The 19,781-nt window shown below is 36.9% G+C and overlaps 1 protein-coding gene across 2 annotated transcripts in view; it reads right to left on the reverse strand.

The window, feature by feature from the left end:
- Positions 1-2,452: 2,452 nt before the first annotated feature.
- The window catches only part of CENPE (centromere protein E), a 73,731-nt gene continuing 56,402 nt past the window's right edge, over positions 2,453-19,781 (reverse strand). For both annotated transcript variants that reach the window (XM_060011819.1, XM_060011818.1), the window contains 7 exons: positions 19,414-19,632; positions 17,134-17,319; positions 11,268-11,380; positions 9,731-9,828; positions 7,612-7,795; positions 5,692-5,978; positions 2,453-2,944 (listed from right to left, as the gene is read on the reverse strand). In XM_060011819.1, the coding sequence (XP_059867802.1) occupies positions 2,850-2,944; positions 5,692-5,978; positions 7,612-7,795; positions 9,731-9,828; positions 11,268-11,380; positions 17,134-17,319; positions 19,414-19,632 (1,182 nt within the window). In that variant the 3' untranslated portion in view covers positions 2,453-2,849. The remainder of the gene's footprint in view (positions 2,945-5,691; positions 5,979-7,611; positions 7,796-9,730; positions 9,829-11,267; positions 11,381-17,133; positions 17,320-19,413; positions 19,633-19,781) is intronic.

Raw genomic sequence — 19,781 nt, forward strand, 5'->3', positions numbered from 1 at the left:
CCAACATTGATGGAGGAACAGAAGAGCCAGCTCTCTTTCCCCAACAGACACCGAATTAACAACCATATATAGACCGAAATACTTTTGTGAGAACTTCAGAAGCCCATTAAGAAATTGCAGTACCCTGGGTGAGGGCAAAGCTGAGGACAGCCACACTGAAGCGGGTGAGAAGAGCCATTTTTTACTTGCTACTACCCCTCTCCCAGGCTAGCACAGCTTAGCCCCTGGCTCAGTTTCCCCATCATGGGGACTAGGGGGAAAGAGGAGAGTGGAAGATTCACCCAAAGTTCCAGCTTTTCAAGGGCTGCTTGAGTGACTGGTCACGCTCCCCTACTTGGAGTGCTGATGGAACTGGCATGGTTTGGCACCAGAGAGCCTGCCGTGCCATCAGAGGCTGGTGTGGCTCTGCACAGTCAGGACAACGTGCCCAGCTTGAAGCTTCATCCTTGAGAGGGAGGAAGAAGAGTAGAGTGTGTGTCTGGTGTTCCAGCTTCTTGGATGGCTGCACAAGTCACTGGTTTGTGTTTTGCCTGACTTGGGGTGCTGATGTACTTTGGCTGCCTGGGGGCCAATGAGAAAAATGGGCAGTGGGGTGGCTTCCTGCTGTAGCAACAAAGAACCTGCAGTACTGCAGACAGACACCAGGAGGAAGAGGTTATGAGCTCCTGAAGAAGGCGCTGGCAACCCTCTCAACTTGGCAAATCACACACACAAGCCCAGAGAAGTTGCAATCGCACCAAAAGGTTGATTCAGAGGACCCCAGCATCTATAAATGAGCTCACTGATGGTGCTCCCCTGTACGAAGCTAGAAGAGGTGGCTGTTTTTTTCAAATGCATAAAACCCAGCAAAAAGTCAGAAGGCACACAAAGAAACATGGCCCATTCAAAGGAACAAAATAAATCTCCAGAAACCAACTCCAAAGAAATGGCAATCTAAGAATTACCTATCAAAGAATTCAAAATAATAGTTTCAAACAAGCTCAGTGATCTACAAGAGAATGCAGACAACTAAATGAAATCAGGAAAATGATGCACGAGCAAAATGAAAATATTAACAAATAAATAGAAACTATAAAAAAGAACCAAACAAATTCTGGCACTGAAGAATATAATAACTGAATTGAAAAGTTCACTAGAGGGGTTCAACAGCAGACTTGATCAAGCAGAAGAATCAACAAAGTGGAACACAGGTCATTTGAAATTATCCAGTCAGAGAAGCAAAAAGAAAGAAAAAAGTGAAGGGAGCCTAAGGTACTTATGGGACACTAGCAAGTAGACCAGAAGAAGAGAGACGGGGATGAAGAGCTGATTTGAAGAAATCAATAATGGCCCCAAATTTCCCAAATCCAAGGAAGGAAATGGACATCCAAATTCAGAGTTAAGCAACGTTCTGCTAGACTGGAAACCTGACGACTGATTATATTTTTAATGGCCTTTAAACTAGTTTTATTATTCAGGTGAACGTACCTACTAGAAGTCGTAAAGAATCAAACCTGCAGTGCTGTTATAGCGTTCTGTTTGGGTAAGGGTGAAAAGGAGAAACAGGCCCAGGGGAAATTATAGGAGAGGACACTTTCCCCTCAGCCCTAGTGAATCCCTGTGACAGTATGTTAAGATAAGGGAAAATATCCAATCCAGACTTTAGAATGATGGCTGTGATGCAATTCATAATCTCTTCCTTTGAATAAATATTCTTACCAAAGAGCTTAAGAATGCCTTGAAATCACTAACTCTGTTCTGAACCTTAAGCATCTTGCTGTTCTATGTGGTTTTTCAAAGTTATATGCTATAAAATATCAAATACTCTCTAAAACGTAGTTCATAACCTCTTGTAGGGTCAGAGACCCCTCTGGGAGTATGATAAAAGCAAGTATGGACCTTAGTACCCTAGAAAAATGAATCCACACACAAAAGTTAACATTAAATTTCAGAGGTTTTACAGCCTACATGAAGAAGTCCACCTTAGAACGCCTTACGTATCTGTGGGGACCCCAGGTTTAGAAAACTTCGATGGAAACTCTGGTTGCTGTTTCCCCATGTCTAAAGTGAAAGGGTAAAATAAATCTATGTGGTTCTTCCACTTGGGAATAAATGTGCAATCGGGTACAAAGTCTAATAACAAACCAACCAATTCAGAGTGCTTGCATAGGGAGTGGGGTGGTTGGTAAAACACTGAAAAGTGAGGAACAACTTTTGTAGCTTATCACAGCAAAAGGAAGATTAAAACTAGAAAATGAAGAGGTCGTATCACTTGCTATTCCTTAACAACCTAAGTGTGGAATGCATGTATGTATTTTTACAGCAAAATTCTGAAAGTCAACAAACAAGAAGAGAAGAGAGCCAAACATACCCTGAGTACCCCACCGAGAAACCATCAGTTAATATTACATGGTGCCGTCATTCAGAACTAAGCAAACATTTATTGAATGTTCAAGGTACTAAAAAGGGAGTCTGTAATTTTGTTAATTAAATGATGTTTCATATTAATTTATGAATCATGCTTTGGAATTCTCTAAGTCACATGTGGATAACTTTACATTAATGAAAAAGTATACATTTTATGTATACGTGGAAAGATTGGAAATTTCCTTCCAATAACTTTATTCTTTACAAAACATATAAATAAATAAAACTATTCAACTTCTAAAGGATTACCACATTCAAGAAGAAGGTATTGCTATCACCATTCTAAATAACGGGAATGAATCCCGTTCCTTCACCTTCCAATTCTACCGGCAAAGTGAAAACTGAACTGAAATTAAGTTGGACTGTGACATCATTGCCAGGGATAAACGCAGGCATTTCCAAACATGGAACGCTGGGCCCCCAGAAAAGTGACAGAGAGTAATCTACTGAGTCTTGCACTCGGGCACATCTTTTCCAGAGGAGGCATGCCAAGGACCTGGCTGGGGATCCACAGTCTCTGCTCCAGCAATTTGTTCTACTGAGAGGGGAAAAAAAATAAAATCAACAACAAAAGTAATCTTAGTAAAAACATACACAAATCCCAAATACAACTAAAGTGAAAAGGATGTTTGGAGTAGAGATATAAGAAGAGATGTAAGAAGAATGGAACACAGCACTTAAACATGGTTCATTATTTTGCTTGTTAAAAAACTATATTTCACTTCAGCAGAGTTGAAGGTTTTTTTTTTTAATAGAACTTTATTGGAGTATGATTGCTTCACAATAGTGTGTTAGTTTCAGAGTTGAAGAAGTTTATTCCCCATTTTCTCGTAAGATGAATTGTTAGAAAAACCATATTGTACATAAAACCAAGAAGTAATAAAGTCTTATTTGGAATTCATCAATTTGAGATTCAAAGTGAACCAAACACAGATTAACTCAGTTAGATTTTCTTTTGTCCTATTTTTAGGGGGAAAAAAAAAATGGTGAGCTGTACAAATACTATGTATTTTAGAGAATATTTAGCCATCTTTAAAAAGTTTTCTTTGAGCCTTTAAAAAGCACTTCAACTGCATCTGTTTATAAACAATATCTATTTTCAAATTATTATATTCATGAAGGTAAATCTAGAACAACTGGTCTTGGAAATTATCTTAGGTGTTGAGATAATATAAATTTCCTTTTATAATTAAAATTTTTTTAGACTGACATTTTACTAATTCAAGCTGAGACTATGTCCTTTAATTCTGAATTGGTCAGTTCTTGATTTATATATCCCCCCAGACTATTCTTTTATTTTACTTAAAAACTGTACCAGAGAGACCCATGTATTGATTAAAAAACGTAAGCATTTTTATTTGAGGTTGGATTACTTCATATTATGCATGTGCCTTTGGCACTGTCAGATAAAAATCAATAGGTGATTATAAAACTTTATCAGTGTTCGAATAGACCCTTCTAAAATGGTGTGTGTGTGTGTGTGTGTGTGTGTGTGTGTGTGTGTGTGTGTGTGTGTGTGTGTATACAGCAAAAGTTCTATAGAAGTGTTAGCTAATGGAAGGTCCTCAAATGTTTGTTACATACTGTTCAATGAAGTGAATAGTTCAAAATTTTTCCCAAATTGCCTTGTTCCTTCCTATATCTCTAACAGCACTGTCAGAGCGCTGACGTGATCCAGTTTTGACGTGTAGTTGACGAGAACAGACTGATTCCTTCTTTGTCACAAAGTAGAGTTCTCATAAACCCTGGTAACCTTTGCTCAGAGTTTTAAATGATCTCTGGCAGCTGCCTCTCTTAATGTACAGTTTTGTTGCTTAGGTTTCTACAAGGGTGTTTCTGAGAGGCAGATGCACTGTCACAAAGGGCCGTGGCCATACACACGTGGGCACATGATAAATGCTATGTGGTGACAAAGACTGAGAAACGCCATATTACAGAGCTTCTCCGGACATGTTCCCCACCTCTGTGTATAGCACCTCCGCAGAGCTGGGGGCGATCCCCGACTCCACTCCAGTCCATCCGATCAGGTACCTAGCACTGCTCATTTTGCCCCCAAATCTCTCCCATCTGTCCACGTCTCTCCATCTCCATTGCACCTGCCCAGGTTCATGCTGTCACCCTTGCCCAGGCAACTGTCAAACTCTTGCTCCTATGATTTGTTGGTTACCTAACATCTGAGGTAATGTTTTCAAAATTTACAAGTCATCACGTTCCCCTGCTATTGTTTAAAGTCTTCCGACAGCTTCCTCTATATGCCTACAGGATCAGGTTTAAATTCCTTTACACTACCTACAAAGTCCTGCATGTCTGGCTCTGAGCTCTCTCTTTGGCTTCACTGACTACATCCACAGAAGCCTGTGTTCCTTGTGCTCTGGTCACAGCATATTTCTTTCAATCCTTCCCCTGACTGTGGTTCCTCCTACCCTGACGGCGGCTGTCACTGTCCCATCTGCCTGAAATGCTTTTCCCTCCCCGCTTTGTTAAGCTAACTCACATTAACCTCCTAGATCTCAGTTCCCTTTTTCAAGGCAGACTTCTGTAATATTTAACAAACAACAACCTATTATAAGTCTCATAGCCTTTTGCACTCTAGAATTTTACTTTTTTTGGTCACTTGATTACTGTCTATACCTGTTAGACTGTAAGCTCTAAGAGGGCAGGGACCATATCTGGTTTTGCTTATTAATGTACCATTAGGGTCTAATGTGTGACACAGAGTTGAAATAAAAAAATTCTGATCGATTAAATGAATAAGTAAATGATACAAGTCTATGATCTGGCTTGTGTAAAATGAATATAATACTATTGGAAATACTGGCCCATTGAATTGATAAGAAAATCTTTTTCAGTAAAACTGGTTTTGTTTATAAGGTAGTATCTTTATGGCCTTGGGAGAGTTGCTTGTCCATTCCAGGGGAAAGCTGAGGGTTTAAGAGGCAACCTTCACTTGGGGTTGTTTTCTTGCATTTCTAAAGAAATAATATCTTATTTTCAGATTTGATTTGCTAAGCAATGACTCACAAGTAGAATTTTTACATACCAAAGGGAAGAAAAAAAAAAAAGGCTTCACTTGGGGTAAAAAGTGACTACTGCACTTCAGAGCTGTGCTTTGGAGAAACTTTCTCCCACAGACACAGCAATGAAGTCTGTGCGCTGTGAGCCTGATCAACGCCATCCTCTCTTGTCTACACTAGCCCTGTGGGGATCACACATTAAAGAGAGGTTCCAACCGTTATCCGCCCCCCACCCCCGCCCCATTTCCAAGCAACCAGTATTTTTACCTACCTGGGCAAAGGCCTAAACTTGAGTTATCAAAATAGTGAACCGGAGAAGGTACTGGCAAAGACTTTGACCGGCTATCAAAAAACCAAGACTTTGGCGACTCCTTTGGCACAGGATCTTGTAAATTCCTTTCCTTGCACTGAGATGACATATGTTGTCTCTTTTTAGAGGCTGTTCCAGTCACTTTAGGAGACTTTGGAGAATTCTCACAAGTTACTTCTTTGTGAGCCTCTCTTTTAAGGGTTCTCTCCTTCCACGTTTTGACCTCATTGTAAAGATGCTGATTATTGCTTAAATGTGAGCGGTCAGGGCGGGGCGGGTGGGGTGGAGGTGGAGAAAAAAGGAGAACATAAGACTGCAATTCCTGCAACGTACTCATGTTTAAGTTAAAAAAAAAACTGCTTTAAATTGTGGTAAAATATACATAACCTATAATTTACCATTTAATCATATTTATAGTTAAGTTTCAACCTAATGCTTCCTGTTTGGACTGTTTCCACAGTTCAGAAAATGAAATGAGGTCAGTATAGTTTAAGTAATTGTAATAAACCTCCGAAATCATGGAGTTTTGAAAAGAAAGCTCAGAGCATGACATCAGGTTTTTAAACAAATCAGTGATATCGTCCAGGTTTATCTGTTGATAATTTGTGGCCATAATTCGATAAATCAGTCTGGGTAGATGATTCTAATGTACCTTTGTTATTTTAAAAGAAATAATTCACGGTACTTTTCTGGATTAGTTACAGTCTTGCTTCTCATAGGAAATGCCACCAGCATTTATCCAGTTTCTCCAGACAGAAACCTGGGCAACCATCCTAGAGGCCTTTCTCTCCTTTACGTGAGCCAAGTCTGTTGATACAACCTCATACTTACTTCTCAAATTCGTTTCCTTATTTTTATCGGCATTGGCACCATTCCAGTCCATGCCAAAATTATCTTTTGCTTGGACAACAATAAACAGATTCCTAAATTGGGGCCTCCTATACTGTGGTGCTATCTGATCTCAGCAGGCCTTGGCTTAAAATCCTCCAGTGGAATGAATCCTTCCATTGCGTTTTAGGATACCACCCAAACGTCCTCCCAATGACCTTTGGGGCCTGTGTAACCTGGACCAGTTACCTCTGGCATCTCATCTTGCACTTCACTGTCTCAGTCTCTATGCCCTGGCCACAGTGGATGTCTTTCAGTTCCACCAGCTGGTCACCCTTCCTGACTCAAAGCCTGTGCACATGCTGTCCCCTCAGCCTGGAAGGCTTACCCATCTCTCCTTTCACCTGGCCTAATTTCTACTCATTTTTCACATCCAGTCTTAAAGGTCCGTCTCTTGATCACCACCCCTCCCCATACCTAGAAAAGGTTTGATCCCTCTGTGTTATACTCTTTCATAATGTCCTATTTTTCGTTGTTGCTGTTTGCTTGATAGCACTCATTACAAAGGATTAGTTATTTGTGGAATTATTTGTTTAATGCCTATTTTTTCCCTCGTCTCATTGGTAGAGGTTAGCACAAGTTTCTAGTCATTGGTAGAAGCCAAATAATTAAATTTGCCAGAACTGTTTTTAAAGTAAAACTAAGTAGGCTACGATAATGGACCTAAGGGGTTCCTCCTTGAGTAAGAGCCTCATTAGCTTGGGTATACGGACTTGTGGTGTATTTAAGCTGCTCCCTCAAAGATCCTGCTTTACTTCCTAGTTCTTGGCTTAGTTAAAAATAGGTCAACTGACAGACAGCCAACATCTGGAATGGTGCTACCATATTCTTATGCCTTTTAAAAAAGACATATTTTATGTAACTTAAAAATTACTTTCTCCGTATGTGTGAAGCATTGCCAACTGCAAAAAACTATTTATGTATGGGTCTATATCATCCTCCCCGACACGTGAGACGTAAGTATAATTTCTATATCGTGTGAGCAGATCTTACCTTAACAGCTCATTCTTTTGCTTTATTAGCTGTTCATTTTGCTGCTTTAACTTGGAAACTTCCTTTTCCAGCCGTATATACTCACTCTTCAGGATAAGAGCTTTCGTGCTTTGTACAATGCCACTGCCACCTCCACAGGTGAAGGGTTTATTTGAAGGCTGAGGATCAGCATGTTCTGATACCACTGTGGGAGGCAAAAATACAGACAGGTGATAATTTTAGTAGTTCCAAATAAAGAAATAAAGAAAACATTATGAAAGGTAGTAAGTCACTATAAAAACCAATACACCACCATCTCCCTGGAAGTCATCCTTGCCCACCTCCTTCTCCCTTAACCTCACACGGCTATTTGGTCATCAGTTCTAAACAGCTCTCGAATCCTCCTGCTTCTCTCCACCCACCAATTCCACTCTCATACTCCTGCTGAGATCGTTCACCATCACTGTAGTAGTGGCAATCCTCCCCAGAGCTATCCTCCATTGATCTATCTTCTAGAGCAGTAGAATCACCTGGCGAGTTTCTTCCTACAGTGTGTGTGGGGTCCACCCCTGTCATTCAGTGCATCACAAGTATTCAACACATACCTGTTCACAAGATAAACCTTAGAATGATATTAGAGCATATATTATTAAGTATTCTACACTGTGTGTGTAAAAGTAACGTAAGGAACTGTTCTGTAAATTTTAGATAAAACTGCATACAAGTGTGAGGTGCTTATGAAATAGAATAATCCACTGGGTCATTGACGATTTATAAAAGGGGGGGAAGGTGTGTGTGGGGAAGATACTCAATGTCCATTTCCTTTTGAATTATTCTGAATTCAGGGACAATATGTACCTGAAAGTCACTTACAAATCAAGAGTAATTATCCTGACCCTTCTGTAACAACGAGGAATCCTCAGTTCTATTTTTATCCCTTGAAGTTTTCCAGATAGGAGCTATGATCATCTTTAACACTATCTCTAATTCTTTTTTTTAAATGAGTGGACAATACTACACACAAATATCATCTTACACTTGCTTGACCTTTAGAATTATCAGTGTGCTTTGTACACACAACTTTTAGTTTGATCCTTATTATATACATTGCCTTCAGGATTTCACACAGCCCTTAAGTGAGAGCAATCAGTTCAGAGGCCTGGCCCTGACTGCTAGTTCAATGCTTGTCTTACCGTACAAAGCTGCCCCAAGTACTGTTCAGCATTTTCTCTTTTCAAATGAAATATAAGAGATAGAAATACAGAAGAAGGTATAATTTGAGAGATATATATGCATAAATTTGATCATTAAACTTGAAGACTGTTCCTAAGATAAATTTCAAAAAGTTTGCAAGTATGCATCAACTATATTTTCAGTATCAAGAACAAATAGGATAATATTTAGTTATTTTTACTGTGAACTGATAATATTTTTACTGTGCACATGGTTACAATCTATTAAGACATGTGCTTGTATTTTTATTTGGAAGTGTACTTCTACCCTGACAGTTAAGTCATTCTTTTACAGTGCTGAAGATATCTTCACCAATAGGTAAAGATCTGATTATGCAAAAGTAAAATTTGTATTTTCTAAAAATCTATAATGGACAGACAGTTAAGATTACAGTAAACTAAGGAGATGTCACAGGATAAATATGAGCCCAATGAATTCATTTTAAAAAGAGTTTTTTCTTGGGGCTTCCTTGGTGGCACAGTGGTTAAGAATCCGCCTGCCAATGCAGGGGACACGGGTTCAAGACCTCGTCTGGGAAGATCCCACATGCTGCGGAGCAACTAAGCCTGTGCACCACAACTACTGAGCCTGCGCTCTAGAGCCTGTGAGTCACAGCTACTGAGCCCACGTGCCACAACTACTGAAGCCCGTGCGCCTAGAGCCTGTGCTCCACAGCAAGAGAAACCACTGCAATGAGTAGCCTGCGTACTGCAACCAGAGAAAAACCTGCATGCAGCAACAAAGACCCAACGCAGCCAAAAAACTAAAAAAATAAAAAGTTCTTTCTAAATCAGTGATTAACTTAGCTTTATTTTTGACTATCATACCTGTAATAGCAGTCTTCAAAATATGTAAGTGTATTGAAGTAAAATGGAAAGATCGGGAAATATCAGCATTTTCTACTTACTTGAGGTATCTTGGGCCTGTTGATTTCTTCTAAGATTTTCTCTCAATAGCCTTATAACTTCTTTTTGATATTCCACGGTGGCTTTTGTCGAAGCGATTCTATTAAGAACAATAGAAATATGTAAAAGCCCAGAAACTAATTTTTAATGAAGGAATAAACACAACTGCTGTCAAGAATTTTCTAATAAGACACATCACATAAACACAATGTCCTGGTAGCAGTAGATGAGCCCTCATGATACCCTCCTGGTATCATGCACCTCACAGCTATAACACCACCAAATTGGAAGTATTCTGTTTGGTTGCAGCAGCAATTTTTTTTTAACATTGAGAAATCAATTCTTTTAAAATTTCTGGAAGCCCAATAGCTATTAACCGGATATTGTGTAAAATTATATCTGGGGGCACCATAAAATAAATAATTGGTCTGTTACCATGAGGTCCTAGAAATACCTTGAAGGTACAACAATTACCAGAGCATGAAAGCAAAAAGCAGCTTCCTTTCTACATTGTCAGGAAAGCAAACCCTGGCTGCAGCTCTGGTCTAAGGTGATACAGTCAAAGGTCAAATTCTACTCATTGTTCCCTGGTAGAGACATTTTGTGAACTGTTTGCTTAAGGATTAATCAGCAATGATAAATCAGCAATGATACTCTGCTTTTCTTAGAGGCTGACAGTATCTGCTGATTCGATTCTGTAAGTAGAATTGCTTTTTATAATGAAGATCTTAATAGACCTAAGTTTCACTTCTTATCACCAGAAGCCTGGTTAGAACGAATGAAGATTCAGAGTGCTACATTTTAGGCAAAATTAGATATCATCATTAAATATTTATTAAAGATTTATAGGAAGAATTAAAAGTGTTAGGAGCCAGAAGGGATCTTAAGAAATCCTTTAATATAAACCTATCCTTTTATTGATTATGAATGTGAGGCCCAGAGAGATTAAACAGCTTGTGTAAGGTGATATATTCATTAGAGGCAACACATTTCTAATTTAGTTTCCCTGACACTGGCTAATGTCCTTTTCATTATGCTATACCACAAAGAACTTGAGGCACGTTATTACATATATAGTACTATATATAAATAAATCAATAAAAAGAGGCTATGCTCTTGGGCATTAGGTATTATAATTTAAAAGGAAATACAACTTTTTCATAAAAATACAATGGGAAGAACAAATAAAATTAAGAGAACCAACAGAGACCTTAGTCAAACTGCTAAATACACCACAGGTTCTTAACATTTACTTTCAAGCATAAAAAGGATATTTTAAAGCTATTTAAATATGATTGAGCAAGAAGCATCCAAAGACATAGTGTGATAGTAATCAGAATTGTGCTTATTTTAAAAACTTTGCATATGTAATGAGAATTTAATAGATTTAAAATCTGTGAATGTTTGTATTTATTTTTTTAAAAAGCAATAACAATATTTTCACATATTTAAAAAAGTTAACTAATGCAAAGAAAGTTATATAGTTTTGAAAGGAAATTTAAGCTTTTAAAGTCATGTTCAATTGAGGCAAAGACATACTCCTTTTCAAAATCCTTGGCGTTTTTCATCTTCTCTAGGTCTATTTTCACCAGCTTAGTTTTGAGCTCCTCAATTTCTTCTTTATAGGGCTTAGCTCCTAAAGCAACTTTGTCCTAAATTTTTTAGAGAAAAGAAAAATAAAATAATTTTAGAGCAGTTCTGAAGAGTTGTTAACTGCCTTGATCTGGTAGAAACATTTTAAAACAGCAATCTTCAAATATATAAAAAGCAGGGAAGGCACAAATGAACACTGAAATGAATAACAAATAGATATATGATGTGAAGTATAATCTGAAGCTCTTGGAAGCTAATACATACTTAGAGAACATATGACTTTTGTTTCTTAGAACAATTTTTTTCCCAATTTAAAAACAATCTACCTAAACAAATGAAACAAAGGTTGAAAACAATGAAATGGGCAGACGAAGGTTAATCAGGAAAATGAAAGAAAACGATGTCAGAACAGCAATATAAATATCAAACTGGAACTGAATTTAAGGCACAAAGTATTATGTAGCATAGTTGAGGATATTTTGTAGTCAAAGATGGTTCAATCCAGTGATATATCTACTTTCTACTCAGAGGAAAAAAAATCCATATATAAATCTTTTTCTTTAATGAATAGATTTCATTTTCAAAGTAATTTTAGGCTTATGGAAAAACTGAGCAGAGAGTACACAGAGTTCCCATAAACTGTGCCCTCCCCCTGCCCCAACTCTCCTGTTATAAAACATATTAACGTGGTATAGTTGTTACAAATGATGAGCCAATATTGATACATTACTATTAACTCAAGTTCATAGTTTACATCAGGGTTTATTGTTTGTATTGTATATTCTATGGGTTTTAACACTTGTATAATGACATGTGTTCATCATTACTCTATCATACAGAGTAGTTTCACTGCCCTAAAAACCCCCTGCATCCACCTATCCATCCTTCCCTCCCTCCCCTTAAACTGTTGGCAATGCCTGAACTTTTTACTGTTTCCCTAGTTTTGCCTTTTCCAGAATGTCATATGGCTGGAATCATCCAGTATGTAGCCTTTTCGGATTGGTTTATTTTAATGAACAATATGCATTTAAAATTCCTCCACGTCTTTCTGTGGCTTGAGAGCTCACTTCTTATTACTGCTGAATAAATTGCTCTTTTTATTGCTGTACCACAGCCACACAGTGGAATACTATTAGATATTGAATACAAAAATAAACCCATCTAAATTAGGAACCCAGAGAGCTCTCTCTTCCTCTAGGCTTTCCCACTCCAACCCCCATCAAAACATCTGTACACACAAAATGACTAGCAAAGACTAAAAAGATGCAAAGCTTCTCAAAATGACAGATGCTCAGCTTAAGGAGGTTGATGACTGGGTCAGATGAAGCCACTGTTTGCTCAGTCAGAGCACCAGTTCAATACCCAGGCCTTCTGGACCAGACACTGATATCAGGGACTCCCTGGGCGTGTGTCTGGCTGAAGTGGTGTCAGTTTCCCAAGAAACTGCCAAACTTTCCTCCGAAGTAGCTGTACTATTTGCATCCTGTCATGATGACTGAGTGTTCCTGTTGCTCTACATCCCCACCAGCAATAAGTGTTGTCAGTGTTCTGAATTTTGGCTGTTACGGTATTTTGAGATACCAAAGGTGTGTAGTGTTATTCTTGTCATTTTGATTTTCAATTCTGTAATAACATGATGTTGAGCATCTTTTCTTATGTTTATTTGCCATGTGTCTGTCTTCTTTGGTGGGGTGTCTATTCAGATTTGTGGCCTGTTTTTTGTTTGTTTGTTTTGTTTTTTGCAGGTACGCGGGCCTCACACTGTCGCTGCCTCTCCTGTTGTGGAGCACAGGCTCCGGACACGCAGGCCCAGCGGCCATGGCTCACGGGCCCAGACGCTCCATGGCATGTGGGATCTTCCCGGACCGGGGCACGAACCCGTGTCCCCTGCATGGGCAGGCGGACTCTCAACCACTGGGTCACCAGGGAAGCCCTGTGGCCTGTTTTTTAATCGGGTTGTTTGTTCTCTTATATTTAGTTTTAAGAGTTCTTTGTATATTCTGGATAACAGTCCTTTATCAGATATGTTTTGCAAACATTTTTCTCCCAATCTATGGTTTGACTTTCACAGGGCAAATGTTTTTAATTTAAATGAAGTCCAACTTATCAATTTTTTCTTTCACGGATCGTGTTCTTGGTGTTGTGTCTAAAAATGTCATCCCCAAACCCAAGGTCTGCTAGTTTTTCTCCTATGTCATCTTCTAGGAGTTTCCTAGTTCTGTTTTATATTTACGTTTATGATCAATTGAGTTAATTTTTGTGAAAGGTGTAAGGTCTGTGTTAAGCCTTGTTTTTTCGCTTGTGAATGTGCAATTGGTCCAGCACCATTAGCTGATAAGATTATCCTTTTCCACTGAACCACTGAATTGCCTTTGCTCTTTTGTCAAAGATCAGTTGACTATATTTGTGTGGGTCTATTTCTGTACCCTCTATTCTATTCCATTGATCTATTTGTCTATATACTGTTTTAAAAATTCAAAGAACTCCAAAAACAATTATCCATTTATGATATTAAAATTTTTTTAATATATTCTATAAGTGCAGAAGTTATAGTAACTTTTTACCACAATATAATGAAATAAATTAGTCATATATAACATTGTTTAAAATAATTCTTACGTAAAAAAAAATCAAAATTGGAAATACTGCCTTAAAATGAAAGACAATAAGAATTCCATATTTCAAACGTTTGGCATGTGATGAAAGCTGAACTCAAGACATACCGATCACCTTAAATAGTTTTTCTAATAAACTGAAAGTACAATTTTTAGTTAACATGATCTATTTATCATCTATATTTTAGATGGATTCTGTTAAGAAACTTTCCTTGTTCTACCAGAAAAAGAATTCCTTTGAGTATGAATTAAATTACATCAAATTTAGAAATTAATTTGGGAAAAACTGATGGATGTACAGTATTTAGGTTCCAAAACAGGAAATGGCCAAGTTTCAAATCTTAAACCACATTTTCTCCTACATTACTTTTTGAAGTTCTGTTGTTCCTTTCATATATGTTTTCCTCATCTTTTGTTTAGTCTCAAACACTTTATTTTAGATTCTGTGGCCATTATAAGATTTTTTTCCTATTGTGTAGGATGTCCATAAAGTTCTAGTGCAGTTTAAATTTTTAACAAATTCACTGCTATTTGACATAAACAATTTGTAAAGATACAACAGAGGAAAAATATAAAGACTTAAATGAAATTGTTAATGATTCATTTGTTCAAACTACTTTCTTCCATATTCCATTAATAAACCCTACATTACATTGGATAGGTATTTTCAAATAGTGGTAAATAGTTTTTTATTTTTTTATAATGCCAACTCTTGAGTTACATGCAAAAGACTGTATTTTATAGAATATTTATATAATACACAGACACAAATTTTTCAAAAATTCAAACTGTACAAAGATTTTTATGGATACCCTGTATTTTGCTTTCTTTCCCCAAGGGTGCTGTACAAGACACCCCAGACTCCGCTATATTATCTAAATGGTTGCTTCTGGTATGCAGGAAAGATACTTGTCTCTCCATAATATAGGTTCAATCTATACTGAATGTGAAGTTTGCTGCTCACTCCCTCTTTCTTTATGCCCTTTCTTCACTTATATGAGGAAATTAGAACCACTCTCTCTTGCACCCCACCTGCCCCTCTTTCTCTTTTACTCACGCCTGCTCCATCTCAGTATCTTTTAGTTACTCCGCATCTCTTCTCCATATGTTCATGCTCCCATCTAGTCTCATGACTTTTATATGCTGATAATTCCCCAAACTTACACCTCAAATTTATCTCTCTCTCTCTCTCTCTCTCAGACTCACATATCCAACTGCCTAAGACATATCTCAGCTTGGGCGTCCCCAATAGGCATTTCAAATTCAACGTGCTCCAAAGTGAACTCTGAGTCTGCTCCCATGTTCTCAAACTTGCTCTTCTGGCAGTCTTTTCTATCTCCATAAATGGCAAGTCCTTTTTCCAGTTGCTCAGGCCAAAAACTAGGGAAATCATCTCTGACTCCAAGAAATATGAGAGGAAGAGATGTGTGCCACTTCTGGGCTAGAGCCTTTGAGAGTAGAGATTTTAAGATATTTTAGCTTCTCCATCTTGTCCCTTTCCTGTGAGCCCAAGCATGGACAGCTTAAAACCTGGCTTTAATCACTAAGACGAAAACAGCACCCAAGGGTGTGGCAGAGAAACAAGATGGGAGAAATGTGGGCCTCTGATTGATCATGTGGAATGAAGCCATCCCCCAACCTGGAATTCAGGCTTTTATATGAGTTAGAGAAATAACCTTCCATCTTATTTGAGCCATTGCATTTTTGGTTCCCTTTGCTGTAGCAGCTAGCATGTCACACTAACGCACCCTTCTGTATTCTATCTTCAGAGGGCAACTTTTAAAAAATTAAGTAAGACCATAATATCCTTTAGCCAAAATCCTCTGATGATTTCCCATCTCACCCAGAATAAAAACCAAAGTAGTCTGCAAGACCCTTTATGGGTTGATTCTCTGCTACTTCTCACCTTATTTCCCACCTCTATTCTCTTGCTCACTCTGCTCAGGAGACAATGGCTTTCTTGTGGTTTCTTAAACATTTCTAGACTGTTTCTGTGTTGAAGCCTTTGTGTTTGCTATTTCCTTTGCCTAGAAGGCCCTTTCCCTACTACATCACTCACCCCGTCACTTCATGTCACCTTAAAGGTGTGGCTCTCCTCAATGCCCTTTTATAAAGTCACATCTCTTTCCCTTATACCCCAACTCTTACTCAGTATCCATGTACCCTTGTCTGGCTTAATTTTTTTCCATTGCACTTTTCACCATTTGACACACATATATATACTTCATTATTTTCTGTCTTCCTGAACAAGAACATAAACTCCTTGAAGGGAGAAACTTCTATTTTTTTTTCCCATTGCTGTATACATGGCATCTAGAACAATGACCAACACACAGCAGGTAACCAAAAATATTTGTTGAAAGAATAAAAGTGTGGTCATTTAATTATTTGAAATATTAAAAAACTACTATCAAAAATTCTAAAGCCTCACAGTTGATTTTCTTGGTTTTTAGCTATACCAACAATTGTTGAAAAACAAAACTGAGATTATTTTCTCTTGCCTCTCTGTTTCATGTCTCACTGAATGAATCAGAATTTTTAGAACAATGTTAAATAATGGAAAGAACAGACATCCTTGACTTACTCCTAATTTTAACTGCAATGAAGAGACACTGGAGCAGGAATAGCACAAATACTTATTAGGGCTGGACTCAAGTAGCACAAGTGTGAGAAGTGGCTGGGCTAAAAAAAAGGGAGTGGTAAGGATATGATGAATGAGGGTGCAAACTGTGTAAGGGCATTCATGGTCAAAAAGATTTATATTACTGCTCTTTATAAAGAAAATAGGTCAGAGTCAGCCGAAAGGCTGGGACTCAATAACAAGGGATTAAGCAGAAGAAAAGAGAATTTTAAAATGCACTTATCTAACAAAGAATGTCAAATATTTAGATAGGAAGCCTTTTTTTGAAAAATAAAAAAATAGACATTTTAAACTATAAAGAATAATATTTATATCTTTTAAAAATAATTTTTCTAGGAAGATAAAAATCATTATCTTGAATGAAAATATACTCCTGCATTTCATTTCTAAGTTGTCACTTGCTTCTTAGAAGTTTGAGTACTGAACTTCAGATATTCATAGATAATAGGAAGTTGAAGTAAAAGCTGAGTCCTAGATTATCTGCCAAATTCAACAGTAAAAGAAAAAAAAAAACCAAACAAACCCTTTTATTTATAAAATAAGTTTGTTAAATTACCTGAAGTATTTGGATCATTTTTTTTGTTTTTTCAAGGCAATCATTTGATTCATTAACTTGCCCTTGAAGTTTTGCTATTATGTCATTAGTCATCTCAAGTTCTTTCTGCATCTTTATAATCTTGCCTTCCTCATGCATAGCGCTTTCTTTGGCTTCATGGAGTGACGTTTCCAGCTCTTGAGTTTTCTATTAGAAAAAGTACACATGCTTAAGGTCTGCCATATAGACAGAGTCATAGTATATAAGGTTAAGACAAAAATAATCATATATAGAAATTAATTTTCACAGATTTCACTAACAAAGGATAGAAAAGAAGAGAAGCCAATGTCACTCAATTTACACATGTATTTCTTTTTATTTGTAAGCTGATGTCTTTCAGATTAAAAAATGCCCACATTTTACATTATAAGGTTTAGCATTTATTTACTAGTTAGCATGGTGCCAAGCATATTAAATAGGTACTTACATTTTAAATTACCACTTAGAGAAAGTACATTTGATAATTAGCTCTTTAAAGTAATACATGTCTTTTCTTTTATTTTTATTACCTACTTTTTAACTTGAAAAATACAAGCATATGGAAAAATTCAGAGGCATTTGATGAAGAGTAAGTTTCCCCACCTCAGAACCCTAGCTGACCCTGAATGAAGTAATGACTAAACTCTTTCAGGTGTATCCTTCCAGAAGTTTCCTATGTGTATCTAAGCGTAAGTGAATATTCAGTTCATAAGAACAGTCATACATACAGTAGGAAATAAATATATAGTTACTAAATATATAGTATACTAAATATATAGTTCTGCATTAAGAAAAAATCTAATAATATATTTTTCAGATCTTTCCATTATCGATACACATAGATCTCTCATATTTGTTTTCATGGATACATCCATCCATCCATTAGTGGAGATCATCCACTAATGAACACTTAGGTTATTTCCAGTTTTTTCCAAGTACAAAAATACTGGAATTTAAATACCTGAATTTGTTCATATTTATAAGATTATTCACATACATATATATGCAGGTTTTCCTGGAAAATGTGTTTTTTGACCTACTCAGAATTTATTTTTGTTTCATGAGTGGGGTAGAAATCCAGACTTTTTTTGCAGATAGCTAGGTGATTGCTCTGAATCAAACATTAAGTAAATCGTCTTTTCCCCACTGAGCTGACTGTTACCATTATCATATACTAAATTCTCATACTTATCTGAGTATGCTGCTGAACTCTGTTCTGTTCCAATGCTCTGTTTACCTATTTCTGCATCATTACCAAACTACTCTAGTCATCTACTCCTGTATCATTACCAAACTACTCTAATTTGGCATAATTACCAAACTAGTGGCATATTATTTCTTATCTGATAGGGCACTTCCTGGGTCACTAAAGACGTAATCTCCCTCTGCTTCGTTATCTTATTGCTTTGGTAGATGGGTTTCAAATTTCTGCTATTTTATCTCTGCCAGCTGACTGAGGTAGTGTAGTGCAGCAAATCAATCAATTGTATACTAGTGACCTTCTAGTTTCCACTGGTAGTGATTAAACTAGTGGTTGATGTTTTATTATAAGTATTTACTTTGGTAAAAATGATTATAAGTTATATAAGTGTATAAGTGTATAACTTATATACACTCTTGGGTGCCCTACTAAGTCATTTTGTGTGCTAACAAAATAAAATAGCATGTTCGCTTTACAGAGTCCCACGTAAGGGTAGTTAATAAAGTAACTGAATTATTCAAATAACATACTGATTCTTGGATACAGGTTAATCTGCTTAAGAAATCTGTTATATTTTTGGCCTCTTCCATTTTGATCTTGATTATAACATTAACCAGTATGAAAGACACTGATGATAATTAGAGAAAAACTAAATTGCTCTTTCCCCCTAAACTAGTTCTGTATACAGACACAGATTATATTTTAATAGAAAGTCACACGATTTAGGAAACTTACACTGTATGCTAATAATACTTTAAGTGTCTGTATCTAGTAATCAAATTAAGCTATGAGTTACTTCTGTTTTATAATCCAAAGGGAAGTTCTTATATAATGTCTAGCTTCATAATTAGTTGAGTGATAGCCACGATAGAACTATATTTAAAAAACAAGCCCATCACACAGGCACAAAGATGGTCCATGTTCCTTAACACATTCAATACTATAATTTTGCTCCGAAATGTTATATAAGACATGTTATATATAAATGTTATATAAGATGTTAAATGCATTTTTAAGTCTTTGATGAAGCTGCAAATTGAAAAACATAAGAAAGTACATACCTCTGTGGCTTGTTGTGTAGTTCTTGATGTAACATGAAGATTCTTATTGTCTTGTGTAGTAGGATTAACAAGGGCACCAGAGGTCAGGGAGATCTTCAAAGTTTGGTAGTTTTTAAACAGTTTTTCATTGTTCTCTTTCATTGATTTCAGATCATGTTCCCATTCTTTGGCTATGGTGGCATTTCTTTCTTCGAATTCTGTTGATTCATTCATTATAGCCTATTGGATAGTAAAAACACCATTATAGCTCTAAGATGAATTACATTAAAAAAAAATCCACTATGAAAATAATAGATTTCTAGGACAAGGCATAGGCCAAAATTATTCAGAATATTCCAGAACAGCACTTTAAAAGAATGTGAACATTC

Source organism: Delphinus delphis, chromosome 5 (genome assembly GCF_949987515.2).
Source record: "Delphinus delphis chromosome 5, mDelDel1.2, whole genome shotgun sequence".
Lineage (NCBI taxonomy): Eukaryota > Metazoa > Chordata > Mammalia > Artiodactyla > Delphinidae > Delphinus > Delphinus delphis.